Genomic DNA, 12,761 nt, shown 5'->3' on the forward strand with positions numbered 1-12,761 from the left:
AAATGCCCACTTCATTGCCAACAACTCCCGATTGCCAACATCATAATTACGCCCGGCAGGCGAAAACTTTCTAGAAAAGAAAGCACATGGCTTCATCACAGAGCCATCAGAGCTTCTCTGAGACAAGACAGCCCCTGCTCCAATCTCAGAAGCATCAACCTCGACCTGAAAAGGGAGAGAAACATCCGGCTGACGCAAGACAGGAGCCGAAGAAAACCGATGTTTCAGCTCCTGAAAGGCCTCAACGGCCGCAGGAGACCAATTCGTCACATCAGCACCCTTTTTGGTCAGATCAGTCAAAGGCTTAACCACACTAGAAAAATTAGTGATGAAGCGACGGTAAAAATTAGCAAAGCCCAGGAACTTCTGAAGACTCTTCACAGATGTAGGTTGAGTCCAATCATAAATGGCCTGGACTTTAACTGGATCCATCTCGATAGTAGAAGGGGAAAAAATAAAGCCCAAAAAGGATACCTTCTGGACTCCGAAGAGACATTTAGAGCCCTTCACAAACAAAGCATTAGCACGCAGGACCTGAAATACCATCCTGACCTGCTTCACATGAGATTCCCAATCATCAGAAAAGACCAGGATATCATCCAGGTATACAATCATGAATCTATCCAGATACTCTCGGAAGATGTCGTGCATAAAGGACTGAAACACGGAAGGGGCATTAGAAAGCCCAAATGGCATCACCAAGTACTCAAAATGGCCTTCGGGCGTATTAAATGCTGTTTTCCATTCATCGCCCCGCTTTATACGCACAAGATTATACGCTCCTCGAAGATCTATCTTGGTGAACCAACTAGCCCCCTTAATCCGAGCAAACAGATCGGCCAGCAAAGGCAAAGGGTACTGAAATTTGACCGTGATTTTATTAAGAAGGCGATAATCAATACAGGGTCTCAAAGAACCATCCTTCTTGGCCACAAAAAAGAACCCTGCTCCCAATGGTGACGAGGACGGGCAAATATGTCCTTTCTCCAAGGACTCCTTTATATAACTCCGCATAGCGGTATGCTCTGGCACAGACAAATTGAACAGTCGACCCTTAGGGAACTTACTACCAGGAATCAAATTTATAGCACAATCACAATCCCTATGAGGAGGTAGGGCACTGGATTTGGGCTCATCAAATACATCCTGGTAATCCGACAAAAATTCAGGGACTTCAGAAGGAGTAGAAGAGGCAATTGACACCAAAGGAACATCACCATGTACCACTTGACAACCCCAGCTAGACACAGACATTGATTTCCAATCCAATACTGGATTATGAACCTGCAGCCATGGCAACCCCAACACGACAACATCATGCAAATTATGTAACACCAGAAAGCGAATATCCTCCTGATGTGCAGGAGTCATGCACATGGTCACTTGAGTCCAGTACTGAGGCTTATTCTTGGCCAATGGCGTAGCATCAATTCCCCTTAGTGGAATAGGAAACTGCAAAGGCTCCAAGAAAAAACCACAGCCCCTGGCAAATTCCAAATCCATCAAATTCAGGGCAGCACCTGAATCCACAAAAGCCATAACTGAGTAGGATGACAGAGAGCAAATCAAAGTAACAGACAAAATAAATTTAGGCTGTACAGTACCAATGGTGACAGACCTAGCGAACCTTTTAGTGCGCTTAGGACAAACAGAGATAGCATGAGTGGAGTCACCACAGTAAAAACACAACCCATTCTGACGTCTGTGATTTTGCCATTCAATTCTGGTCAGAATCCTATCGTATTGCATAGACTCAGGCTTCTGCTCAGAGAACACCGCCAGATGGTGCACAGGTTTGCGCTCCCGCAAACGCCGATCAATCTGAATGGCCAAGGACATTGAATCATTCAGACCCGCAGGCGTGGGGAACCCCACCATAACATCCTTAAGGGCTTCAGAAAGACCCTTTCTGAAAATCGCTGCCAGGGCACACTCATTCCATTGAGTGAGCACAGACCACTTCCTAAACCTCTGGCAGTAAACCTCCGCTTCATCCTGACCCTGAGACAGAGCCAGCAAAGTCTTTTCTGCCTGGTCTACTGAATTAGGCTCCTCATAAAGCAATCCAAGTGCCAGAAAAAACGCATCTACATTTAGCAATGCAGGATCTCCTGGCACCAGGGAGAATGCCCAGTCTTGAGGGTCGCCACGTAACAAAGAAATAATAATTTTAACTTGCTGAGTAGGGTCACCAGAGGAGCGGGGTTTCAGAGCAAGAATCAATTTGCAATTGTTTTTGAAATTCAGAAACTTAGATCTATCTCCATAAAACAAATCAGGAATTGGTATTCTAGGCTCTAACATAGGATTCTGAACTACAAAATCCTGAATGCTTTGTACCCTTGCAGTGAGATGATCCAAACTAGAGGACATACTTTGAATGTTCATATCTGCAGCTGAGTCCTGAACCACCCAGAGATTAAGGGGAGGAGAGAAGCAAAACACACTGCAGAGAAAAAAAAATGAACTCAGGACTTCTCTTATCCCTCTTTTGTGAGGCATTAACACTTTCGGGCCAGCTGTACTGTTATGGTGCTGGTGGTTAGGAACACTTGGAATGACCTGATAGGTAAACCAGAAATATAGGACAAGCTCTGGGGACGTGGGAACTTTACTGACCGCAAACCTGATCCTATCACACACACTATAGGCAGCCGTGGAGCGTACCTAACTCTCCCTAGACGCCTCTTCACAGCCTGAGAGCTAGCTACCCCTAGAGAGAAACAAAAGCCTCACTTGCCTCAGAGAAATTTCCCCAAAGTAAAGTCAGCCCCTACAAATAATGACGGTGAGTTAAGAGGAAAATACAAACATAGGAATGAAAACAGGTTTTAGCAAAAGAGGCCCACTAGTACTAAATAGTATGAAGATAGCAAGGGAACTGTGCGGTCAGTATAAAATACTACAAAATATCCACGCAGAGAGTACAAAAGACCCTCACACCGACTCACGATGTGAGGGAGCAACTCTGCTCCCCAGAGCTTCCAGCTAGCAAGAAAATAGCATATAAGCAAGCTGGACTGAACTTATAATATACTGAGAAAAATTTTCCAAAAGCAATGAGCAAAAATGAACTAGCATGAACTTAGCTTCTCCAGGAGGAGACAGGTCACACATGAAGTCCCAGAGAGAACTGAACCAATACTGAATACAATGACAGCTGGCAACAAGTAAAGATCTAGGTGGAGTTAAATAGGCAACCAGCACTGCAGAAAACGAGGCAGCTGGAGCCCAGCTAAAGACCAGCAGTATCACTCAAAGCCACCAGAGGGAGCCCACGAACAGAACTCAACAAAGTACCATTCACGACCACAGGAGGGAGCCCGAGAACAGAATTCACAACAGTCAGCTGCAGTTAAGACAGGGAGGACTTCCTGATTAGGTTCAGAAGGACCAGGGCGCCCAGACATTTCACACGGACTTAAGTGCCCAGGACAATAGCAGTTTCCATGCAACATTTTATCAAGAGAAAAAGCCCAGCCATCCACAGCATTGGGCCAGAACAGCAGAGGCCAGTACAGCAGTGGGAAGGAGAAACAAACCAGTTCAGGGACACAGGTAGCTCCAGAATGTGGCAGCTTATAGCTTGGGCAGATGCCCTCAGTACTGGGGTGAAGCGGTTGCAGGGGGAGCACCCAGATGCAGTGAGCTTGGAATAAGAGGATGTTGGATCACCATAACGCACAGTACTGAAGGGCAGTCACTCGCCAAGTGGCAACTAGCTTCGGAGATGGAAATTCTCTTATCTGGTGCAAAACAGACTAAGGAAGGTCTAACCGTAGCAGAGCTGAATTGAGAGGATGCTGAGGAACCATGCGGCACGGTCCGACCCTGGTATGTGCTGTGTGACAGGAATGAAGGTCCAGGGCAAGAAGAGGAGATGTGTAATGCAAATCCTGTTGTAAATGCTGTGAGAAATCTGGATGTGCTGCGTAAAGCTAACAGAAAAGTTGTTTATTTGAAAGTTGAACAGGACTGTGTCTCAATCTTTATTATACCAACTGATGGGAACCTACAGCAAAACAGAGGCGACCCTGACAGTGCAGAAAGTGGAGCCACAGGTACGCAAAGTGATGGACAATGTTTTCATGTATTGGGAGGCCAGGGCACAGCTACACTGGAGTGTTTGGCCATGACTATGGCCCTGGTCATGCCCCTTACAAAAGATAAAAAATGTTTGTATTTTTTGTGCTGTATCTGTTTTTCTTTTATTGCATATCTAATAAAATTGATCATTTTAAGATATATATGATCTACTACTTTAAAGTGTGTTTAGTAATAATATAATTTTATGAAGAATATGTGGTGATATCTATAATAAAATGTTTTTAACTTCATTGTTGCTTTTTATGACCAGACATAACCGAACTGAATGAGCAAGTGATATCGAGGCAAATACATCAAGATTTACCTTTCTCCGCCCATTAGCAAGAGATGACTCTTCAGTTGACTGTTGCTCTCTTGCAGAATACTGCGTTCCATCTGAAGGTGCTGACACTGGTCTCGCAGGAACTGCAGCTCCCCTGTCATAGGGGCATAAAATATGAATGTAACTTTGAACTCAGAGCAGACATGATAAAATATCATTGGAACTCAGGGGACTAGTTAAGGAGACATATAATCGTAACAGTAATACATAGTTGTATTGGTTTTCATAGCTGTATTTGAAAAGTGGACAATCTAACATTTTGATCCTTATGTACATTTATTTTTGTGATGATAAAAATAATTGCATTGTCGGTCTACATGTTGAAGAAGTTGTGTCCTTTTGGCTTTTTCTTAAATTTTCCCAGGATGAAGGCTGCTGACACTCAGTTATCAGCTGTTAACTTTGAGGAAACTCAACAGTAAGTGCTCAATATTCATACCTCAACAATGCAGGGTAGTAATGGAACAATTGCTGGTGAAATAAACTATCTAACAAAGGTTAAATTGACTCAAATAACACAGCAACGTCATGGTAATCTTTGCAATGTGATGCTATTTGAAGGTACATGTCGTTAAAGGCCCTAAACTGTGGAACGTCCCATTGTCTAAGGTTGCTTTCACATTCCGATGGTGACGGCAGAGCGAATGTGCACTCTGACATGCATCATTTTCTGGAGTGTAAGCCAACAGGAGACAGACCTTCAGACGCAGTCTGCTACGTCTGAGTGTCCACCTCCTGTAGGCGTACACTCCCGAAGATGATTCACGGCAAAGCGCGCGTTTTGCTGGGGGTTCGGACGTAAACTTCGGTTAGGCCAGAGGGCAGACAAACTGCATGTGCAGCCAGTTCATCTGCACAGGGGCCTGTGCAGGATGATGGACTCAGTTGCATGGCATATATCTCAGATACTGGAATGTTTGTTTCATTTTCTCCCTGTGTAAAAGAAAGAAACCCCTGCTTTAGCAATGAGCCACAGCTGCTCTTCTAAGTATAAGATGATTTTCTCAGTGAAAAAACGCTGTCCATAATCTAAACTAATCTCCCGATATCTTCCCACACACAACCTTGGTCCTTCTAAGACTTCCTCCCCTTCTCCACAGTTGTATATTTCTCACCCAATGGCCTCCAAAATGTCTTCTGAGCATCACCCAGCCTCTGGAATTTTGTGTCCTAAGATGTCTGATTATCCTCCACATTCTGAACTTTCAGACAGAACTTAAAAACCCTTCTGTTCAAGAAAGCTTACATCCTGCAATGACCCGCTGCCATCTCACCACCTCTGAAGCTGCCGCAGTACCCTAATCTATTGTCTCCTTCTCCATTATTCAGTAGACTGTAAGCCCACAAGAGTAGGGTCCTCTCACCTCTGTACCCATCTGTCACTATTGTTTTTTTCATTGTAATTTCTATTTGTGTTTTGTATGTAACCCCTCATGTACAGCACCATGGAATTAATGGTGCTATACAAATAAATAATAATAAAAGTAGTATTCATACATTCTCCATATATATTCTCATATATTCTACATCACTGTAGACCAGACCCATATATTTGGGGTAAAATAAAAGTAAGATTTTTTGTTCCTACAAAATTACTAATAAAATAATGAAAGACAATCATTGTGTTTATGAATATGTTATGATTGCATATTTTATATAAGCTTTGTATGCTTCTATGTGCTATGTATATCTGTGCTTAATGTGGAAAAGCAGATGTTTTATGAATTAGCATGTTCATATTTTATTACACTATGCCGAATATGCATGTAGATGTATGTGTGTTTACGCCTGACACATGCACAGTCCAGACACTAATGACTAGTGACTGGAGTACAGTTGTGAAAAAATATAGCAACTTTTTAAGAAGTTGTAATTGACTAATTGGGCAAAAACATCTGAAAAGCTCAAACCATGCCCATGGTAGCGAACATTAAAAAAACACAGGCAAACACAGAAAATACATTAAAAAAAAAAAGTGCAAATTGAAAGAATAAGGCACAACTGAAAATCATGCAAAAACACCGAAAACTAGAAACTAAAGGGAAAAAATGGAAAAATGGAATTAAAAAAACACTCTCATGAAATTCCTTATGCCCTAAACCCGTGTAGTGTATATTTGTTCTAGTGTCAGTGTGTTAATATATTCGCCGATCAATATCAATCAATAATATATTCGCCGATCAACATATTCGCCGATCAACATCTTTAATAATAATAATCTTTATTTTTATATAGCGCTAACATATTCCGCAGCGCTTTACAGACATTATCATCACTATCCCCATTGGGGCTCACAATCACAATTCCCTATCAGTGTGACTTTGGGATGTGGGAGGAAACCGGGGGACCTGGAGGAAACCCATGCAAACATGGGGAGAATATACAAACTCCTTGCAGATGTTGTCCTTGGTGGGATTTGAACCAAGGACTCCAGCGCTGCAAGGCTGCTGTGCTAACCACTAAGCCACCGTGTTGCCACACCTTTCTTCTTCTACTCCATATTAGCAGATCCCCCTGGGGTCTATGTGTTAGCCTGAAGTCACTTTTACAATGTTTGTCTTTGTAAGATCATAGGTTGCATTGTAAGAGAGACTTCCGGCTCACACATAGACCCCAGTGTGTTCTGGCAAGTCAGAATTGCAGTCATGTGAGTGAGAAGAGGACCAGAGCATCGCTGGAGACCTGCGGAAGAAGCTGACTAGTGAGTACATTAACACACTGACACTAAAACACATACAGTTTAGGGCATACAAAGTTTCATCGGAATGCTTCTGCAATGAATAGGACCCTTTGTGCATACATCATGATAGACAATTGTTGTGCTTACCCTGCAGGGTCCCTGGCTCCTGGCCTGAGTGGCCACTACAGCTTTTCATGCTGATCTCTGCTCTAAGAGTGGTTATTTCCATTTCATACTCCTGTCTTGTCTCCTGCAATTCATGCAGCTCTGCTCTCAGTCTGCACAGCTCCTCCTGCAAGGAAGCAATGTCACTCTCCCTCTCAGCTGCCGCTTCCTCCGCAGCTTGCCTCAGAGACATGATCTCCTCCTGTGCGCAGCGTAACTCTTGGGTCACCTCCAGCAGCTCACACTCCTTCTCCTGCTCCAAGCTGTCAACTTCTTCCTGCACAGAACGCAGCTGAGCTTCAAAGAGGAGAAAAGAACATGTTATTCAGATGGAAAACCAACATTAAAACATTTGGACCTAAATAGTTTAATTTGAACACTACATAGGCACAATATTTCTTGGGCGACTAAGTGTATGTAGATAACATCCCTGCTAGATCTAGAGTGGCTTGTAGCTAATAGTGATTGAGCGAACGTGATGGAATAAGGTGTTATCCGAGCGTGCTCAGGTGATGAGTGTCTTCGGCATGCTCGAATAATATGTTCATGTCCCAGCAGTTGCATGTCTCACGGCTGTTTGACAACTGCAACACATGCAGGGATTGCCTAAAAGACAGGCAATTCATGCATATGTTCTGGGTATTGAATTGCCGCGAGACATGCAGATGCAGAGACTCGAACATATTATTCGAGCACGCCAAAGACACTCAGCACCTGGGCATGTACGGATAACACCTTATCCGAGCACCTTCATTCATCACTAGTAGCTAACACACATGCAAAAATGTTTTGGCCTATGATGATCAATTTTGGGTGAAAATAATCATTGAGGAGTTATTGGTAATTGGTAAGATTCCTATCCCCCCTTCTTCCAGGTCAGCCTCTCCTCCTTGCACATAGACCAGTGCAGTGGAAGTTAAACCATACATGGGAGTGATTGCCCATCCAGAAAGAGACTTGCAGAATTAATTTAACAGATAAAAAGACTTTTACAACTTAATAACAAATAAACAAAAAGAGACTTGGCTCTGTTTATTTGTTATTGAGTTCTAAAAGTATTTTTATCCATTAAATTAATTCCTTGAGTCTTTTGCTAGATTGCCAATCACTCCAGTGTATGGTTTAACTTCCACTGCATTTGTCTATGTGCAAGGAGGAGAGGCTGACCTGGAAGAAGGGGGGATAGGAATCTTTCTACCCTTACAAAGTAAGTGGAGCTTCAATCCTTCAACTCCCCATCTCCCCGTGTGGGCTCACTGTGCTCTTCAGCTGGCGCTCCTTTTTTTGTTTGTTTGTTTTTTCAGCTGTCTTACAATACGGCACCTGATTAGGACATCTGAACCTGCTAGCAGTGTATTTAGTGTAAATATTTTGTTGCTTTTTCTTCACTTCCTCTCTCCTCAGAATTTCTCCTTTTTTTGCTTTTTTTTCCCTAGAATGATAGAGTTAAAAAGACCTCCAGGGTCATTGTATCCAACCCCATTGACCAATACAGGATTAACTAAACCATCTCAGACAGATGTCTGTCCAGCCTCTGTTTGAAGACTTCCATTGAAGGACAACTCACCACCTCTCGGGGCAGCCTGTTCCACTCATTGATCACACTCACTGTCAAAAAGTTTTTTCTAATATATAATCTGTATCTTCTCCCTTTCAGTTTTATTCCTTTGTTTCTTGTATTTCCATGTGCAAATGAGAATAAGGATGATCCCTCTACACTGTGACTTCCCTTCAAATATTTGTAGACAGCTATTAAGCTATTCTTTTATGCAAGCTAAACACTGCCAGATCCTTTAGCTGTTTCTAATAGGACATACTTTTCAGTCTGCTCACCATCCTAGTAGCTCTTCTCTGAACTTGCTCCAGTTTTTCAATCTCTTTTTTAAAATGTGTTGCCCAAAACTGGACACAGTATTCCAGATGAGGTCTGACCAAGGAGGAGTAAAGGGGGAAATTTACTTTACATGATCTAGACTCTATGATTTTCTTAATACATCCCAGAACTGAGTTTGCCTTTTTTCTTGTTGCATCACACTGTTGACTCATGTGCAGTCTGTGATTTATTAGTATACCCAAGTCTTTTTCACACGTGCTGTTGCTTAGTTCTATTCCTCTTTTTCTGTAATGATGATGATGGAATTTTTGTTTTTCTTGCCCAGATGTAGAATGTTGCATTTCTTTCTGTTAACGATAATTCTATTAGTCGCTGCATATTGTTCAAGCTTATCTAGATCCTTCTGAATTTTTTCTCTGTAACACAAGTTTTGGCCAAATTAACATGGCCAAAATAAAGAAGAGATCCATGCCGCTGGAAGAAGCAGGTCGCAACACACGCATCGGGCTGTGGAGATGCTGCACATAGTGATGAGCAAATGTTCTCATTACTTGAGATTTCCCGAGCACACTCGGGGGTCCTCTGAGTATTTTTTAGTGCTCGGAGATTTAGTTTTCATCACTGCAGCTGAATGATTTACAGGTACTAGCCAGCATAAGTACATGTGGGGGTTGCCTGGTTGCTAGGGAACCCCCACATGTACTTATGCTGGCTAACAGATGTAAATCATTCAGCTGCGGCAAAGAAAACTAAATCTCCGAGCACTAAAAAATACTCGGAGGACCCCCGAGTAGCAAAAAAAGAAGAGCCACCTTCACAGAATGCAGCCTTAGTGCTGGAAAAGGTGGCTCTTTTACCTAAAAACACCCGGGGGGTGACAGGTTCCCTTTAATAACAGCTGATCAGGGAGAGTGTGGGATGTCAGACCACTACAGATCTGAATATTATACCACTATTCCACTTTAATGTACGTCATATGATAGAAAATAAAAATATTTCTTAAAAGGATTCCCTTATTATTTTTAATGGATTACATGGCATAGTGCTTGTAAAAACAAACAACTTTGCAATGTACCTCTTATTAAAAATCCTTTCTAGCCTGAAGACCAAAGGGATCTTTATTTCTAAAGTTACTGCTCATTGCTTAGGTTAGTGGCTAACCTTGCAGTCTGTGGTGGCCAGTCTGATTTTCAGGGAGCATTGAGATTACAAGCTTTTTGCTATATAGCTTGCAAATGTTGCACAATAGCTTGCTGGAGCACTGGATCCATCCAGGTTCAGGGCACCTGTGCTCCGCCTATGCTGCAGACACAAAACTGCCTCAGCCTGCAACATGGGAGAGCACACAGTTCAGACCATGTCACTGGTCCAGAACATCAGTTATCAGGAGTGCACTGCCCCCCGACAAGCAAGAAGCTCGGAAGCAGGAAACGGTTGGCTCATGAAGACAGAAGACAAGAAAAATCATTTAAATAGATACCATGATGATTGTTTATGCCAAGATGAATTTACACTTAAAAGGTGACAGATTTTGCAAATCAGTGAGATTTGTGCCACTGTGTAACCCACCTTGCAGTCTTTGAATTTGCTTGGTAAAGATTTCAGCTTGTTGAGCACTTGCCAATCGTTCTTCCTCCAAAATACCTGTAAAAACAATAACAGCAGGTGGCATCACCAATGTCAAATCACTTTATTAAATTGACATATTTAGGTTGTTTTATATTAATAAAAGCAAGCTCAGGTACATTTGATGCCAGAAGGATGAGATGTGATGCTAGAGGAAATGTTCAGCTACAGAAATAGATATACTGCCATGCTAAGGATATGGTGCCAGTAGAGCACAGATGTAATGCCAGAAGGGAAAAATGGGTGTAAAGAAGAATGTTAACTCAGAATCGAGAAAAAAATAAATCAGAATTGTTTTGTGAAACTGTGAATGTTATAAAAATCAAACATAATGTAACAGTGCTGCACTGAAAACTTTCAATGCTTTGGAGTATTTACCCTGCATCTCCAAAAAGCTATCTTCATGTTTTAGTGCCAGGTCCCGGGTTTCTTCCAGCTCTGTGAGCAACTGTATGATCTGGGTTCTTAAATCTTGGCTTTCCAAGAGCATGCTACTAGGGCCACTCTCTGAACCACTTTGAACATCTCCAGACTCTGACTCAAGGTCTGGTGGCTCTTCATCTTCTGAATCTGCAGTAAAGAAAGTCAGAGTTCCATATAGTTACATAGTTAATACGGTTGAAAAAGACAAATGTTCATCACGTTCAATCGAGGATTGGAAAATGAGGATGGGCATACGCACTACCATAATGCATGATCCAATCAGACTTAAAAGAGGTAATCTTTTCCTATTGATCCCAGTTGACAATCCACGGGACTAAACATCCAGGAAAGCTTCACACATTTACACAGGATTTTATTATATTTTTCTCTATAAAAGAAACCAAGACTCTTTTGAAATAATCAATGATTCCAACTATGCCCAGCTCTAGACTATTCTGCATATTATTAGTTCTTATGATAAAGAAGGCTGGTCTCCTCTGGAGATTTAACCTTTCTTTCTATATGGAGGGAGTATCCCGTGTCGTTTGAGTGGGTTCTGTACTGTACATGTTGTTTATGTACTTGTATAAGTTAACATTCATGTCCCCCCTTAGGCATCTCTTCTCAAGACTAAATAAATGTTATTCTTTTAGTATTTCCACATAACAAAGATCCTTCATGCCCCTTAATAGTTTTGTGGCTCTTCTTTGTACCTGAACTAACTCCAGGGCAGCCTTACACTGGTTCCCAGAACTGAACTTCTTATTACAGATGGGGTAGCACTAATGCTTTCTAAATCCAGACTTAATGTATCTCGTTTTCAGTTTTTAAGTTGGTGCCACTCAAAAAAGTCAACACTTGGCATTCCAACAACATGAGTCCAAAATAGGTATATATAGAATGTAATTTTATAGAATTGTATGACATTGTAACAATATCTTGGCTAAGGCCATTTCTGCTCTATCAGGACAAGTAACGGTCCATGTTCCCTTTCTTTTAGGCCTCTTTCACATTTCCGCCTTTTGTCTCACATCGAAATCCGTCGAGTTTTGAAAAAACAGGATCCTGCAAATTTTTCTGCAGGATCCTGTTTTTTCCCACAGACTTTTATTAGCGATGGATCGTGACGGATGGCCATCCGTTTCATCCGTCGTACACTGGATCTGTCGGAAAACAGCGGTCCATCGTGCAGAGAAAACGTTCAGAGGAACGATTTTTGTGCACGTCGTAAAACTCTCTCTCTCTCTCGAATGTTATATTATAAAATTCGGCCAAGAACTCAGTCGACGCATCCGTCATAATACTGGATGCGTCACACACGTTTTCCTCTATTTTCACAACGTCCGTCGACGCGTCATTTCACTGCACTATGACGCACAGCCAACGACGGAAGTGTGAAAGAGGCCTTAGCCTTCTGTAACTCACCCTATCCTGCAATCTTTACATATTTTGTTGCAAAAAACTAAAAGATAATTTAGAACAAGATTTTACAAAACTTGTGGGGAATAACTTGACTGATATTCACTGAGCACTGACATTCGGTATGAATTGAAAAGTTAGCTTTAAACCTTATTGTCCAATATTAGTGACCGGCCGCAATATTC

The 12,761-nt window shown here is 42.1% G+C and overlaps 1 protein-coding gene across 6 annotated transcripts in view; it reads right to left on the reverse strand.

Moving 5' to 3' along the window:
- The window catches only part of CCDC136 (coiled-coil domain containing 136), an 88,273-nt gene that overhangs the window by 52,477 nt on the left and 23,035 nt on the right, over positions 1-12,761 (reverse strand). For all 6 annotated transcript variants that reach the window (XM_077264394.1, XM_077264395.1, XM_077264390.1 and 3 more), the window contains exons 3-6: positions 11,113-11,304; positions 10,678-10,752; positions 7,257-7,571; positions 4,412-4,523 (exon numbers count right to left, since the gene is read on the reverse strand). In XM_077264394.1, coding sequence (XP_077120509.1) covers positions 4,412-4,523; positions 7,257-7,571; positions 10,678-10,752; positions 11,113-11,304 — 694 coding nt within the window. The remainder of the gene's footprint in view (positions 1-4,411; positions 4,524-7,256; positions 7,572-10,677; positions 10,753-11,112; positions 11,305-12,761) is intronic.

This window comes from Ranitomeya variabilis, chromosome 5 (genome assembly GCF_051348905.1).
Source record: "Ranitomeya variabilis isolate aRanVar5 chromosome 5, aRanVar5.hap1, whole genome shotgun sequence".
Lineage (NCBI taxonomy): Eukaryota > Metazoa > Chordata > Amphibia > Anura > Dendrobatidae > Ranitomeya > Ranitomeya variabilis.